Source organism: Vollenhovia emeryi, unplaced genomic scaffold (genome assembly GCF_000949405.1).
Source record: "Vollenhovia emeryi isolate VEMERY1.0 unplaced genomic scaffold, V.emery_V1.0 DF945286.1, whole genome shotgun sequence".
NCBI lineage: Eukaryota > Metazoa > Arthropoda > Insecta > Hymenoptera > Formicidae > Vollenhovia > Vollenhovia emeryi.
This window is the reverse complement of record NW_011961080.1, coordinates 1-1,344: the sequence shown is the minus strand read 5'-3', so window position 1 is coordinate 1,344 and position 1,344 is coordinate 1. Positions and strand designations below refer to the sequence as shown.

Below are 1,344 nucleotides of genomic sequence, written 5' to 3'. Positions count from 1 at the left end.
CCACTTGTTAATAAAAAAGTGCCAGGTTTAATGAAAGATGAGAATAATGGTGCGATAATGACGGAATTCGTAGGACTCAGAGCGAAGATGTACGCGTTGAGGGTAGACGGTAAGAAAGATACAAAGAAGGCTAAAGGCGTAAAGAGTAACGTGGTAGCGCGAACGATAACGTTCGACGATTACACGCGGTGTCTCAACGATGAGATAGAAATGACCCGCCAACAGACTTGTATAAGATCGAAGCTGCATGAGGTGTACACTGTAGCCGAAACGAAAATCGCTCTGAGTCCGTACGATGACAAGCGATACGTTGTGCCCGATTCTACAGAAACGTTGCCATGGGGACATTATAAAATACCGTTGTAAATATTTTATAAATTCATTTTTATAAATTCATTGTATTTGTAATCAGCATAGATATATTTTATCAACATAGATTATAATAAATTTGTAATCAGCATAGATATTATAATAAATGTATGTTTTACAAAACATTATCCGTGCATATCCACGAATTATGTGATTTATTGAGTCCCAACCATTTCACGTAAACCTCATTTCCTCTTTTTCGTAACACTTTCTCAACGAGGTACACATCGGGATTAGCTACACGCTGCAACTCGTGTTCATAGAATCCTCCAGCGATGGGTTTTCCACAGGAATCCTCCAGTATATACGTCACGGGATTAGTTTTCTGCACTTTGCCGATTTTAAACACCTCCGTCGACCAATTTGGTGTGTAACCTTTTTCAAAGACGGTCTTAAATTTACTCACGCGTATAGGGTCACCCAATCTGAATCGCGCGGGTGCAGCAATCTTTACGCGGCTGTACACCGTCGTCAGCAGTTTGTCGGCGATCGTGGGCGTGACGTCGATGGGCCGCATACCTATAGTCCGCGATGCTTTCGCGCGTTGTAATCTGATACGAGACGTGACAGCGCGTCGATCCATCTATAGTTTCCATTTAATGTAAACATCTTCCACATATCGTTCTTTAGCGTGCGATTGAATCGTTCGACGACCGATGCCTTCATCACGGAATAGGTAGAATAATGGTTAATGTTATGTTTCTTCAAGAGTTTCTGCACGTTCGCATTGTAAAATTCCTTTCCATTGTCAGTTTGTAAATTTTTCGGACATCGACCCGAATTATCTTTGCGATTGCCGCAGTAACTTCGCATCCACTCTTGGCCTTGAGCGGTACGGCCCATGCATGCTTGCTCAGCACATCGATAACAGTAAGTATGTAGTGGTAGCCTCTGTTGAATCGCGTGTAAGGACGCATCTCAACTACATCAGCTTGCCACAGATCGTCGTACCCGCGCACTATGACACGTCTTCGC

At 43.0% G+C, this 1,344-nt stretch overlaps 1 protein-coding gene across 1 annotated transcript; it reads right to left on the bottom strand.

Annotated features, from left to right (window-relative positions):
* Nucleotides 1-484: 484 nt before the first annotated feature.
* Nucleotides 485-886, bottom strand: LOC105561568. The gene has a single exon (XM_012011658.1). It carries the CDS (start codon nt 884-886, stop codon nt 485-487), a length of 402 nt encoding a protein of 133 aa, XP_011867048.1.
* Nucleotides 887-1,344: the final 458 nt, after the last annotated feature.

Bases quoted from the DNA above. Each gene is read 5' to 3' on its own strand.
- LOC105561568 (XM_012011658.1), bottom strand. From the start codon at position 886: ATGCGGCCCATCGACGTCACGCCCACGATCGCCGACAAACTGCTGACG.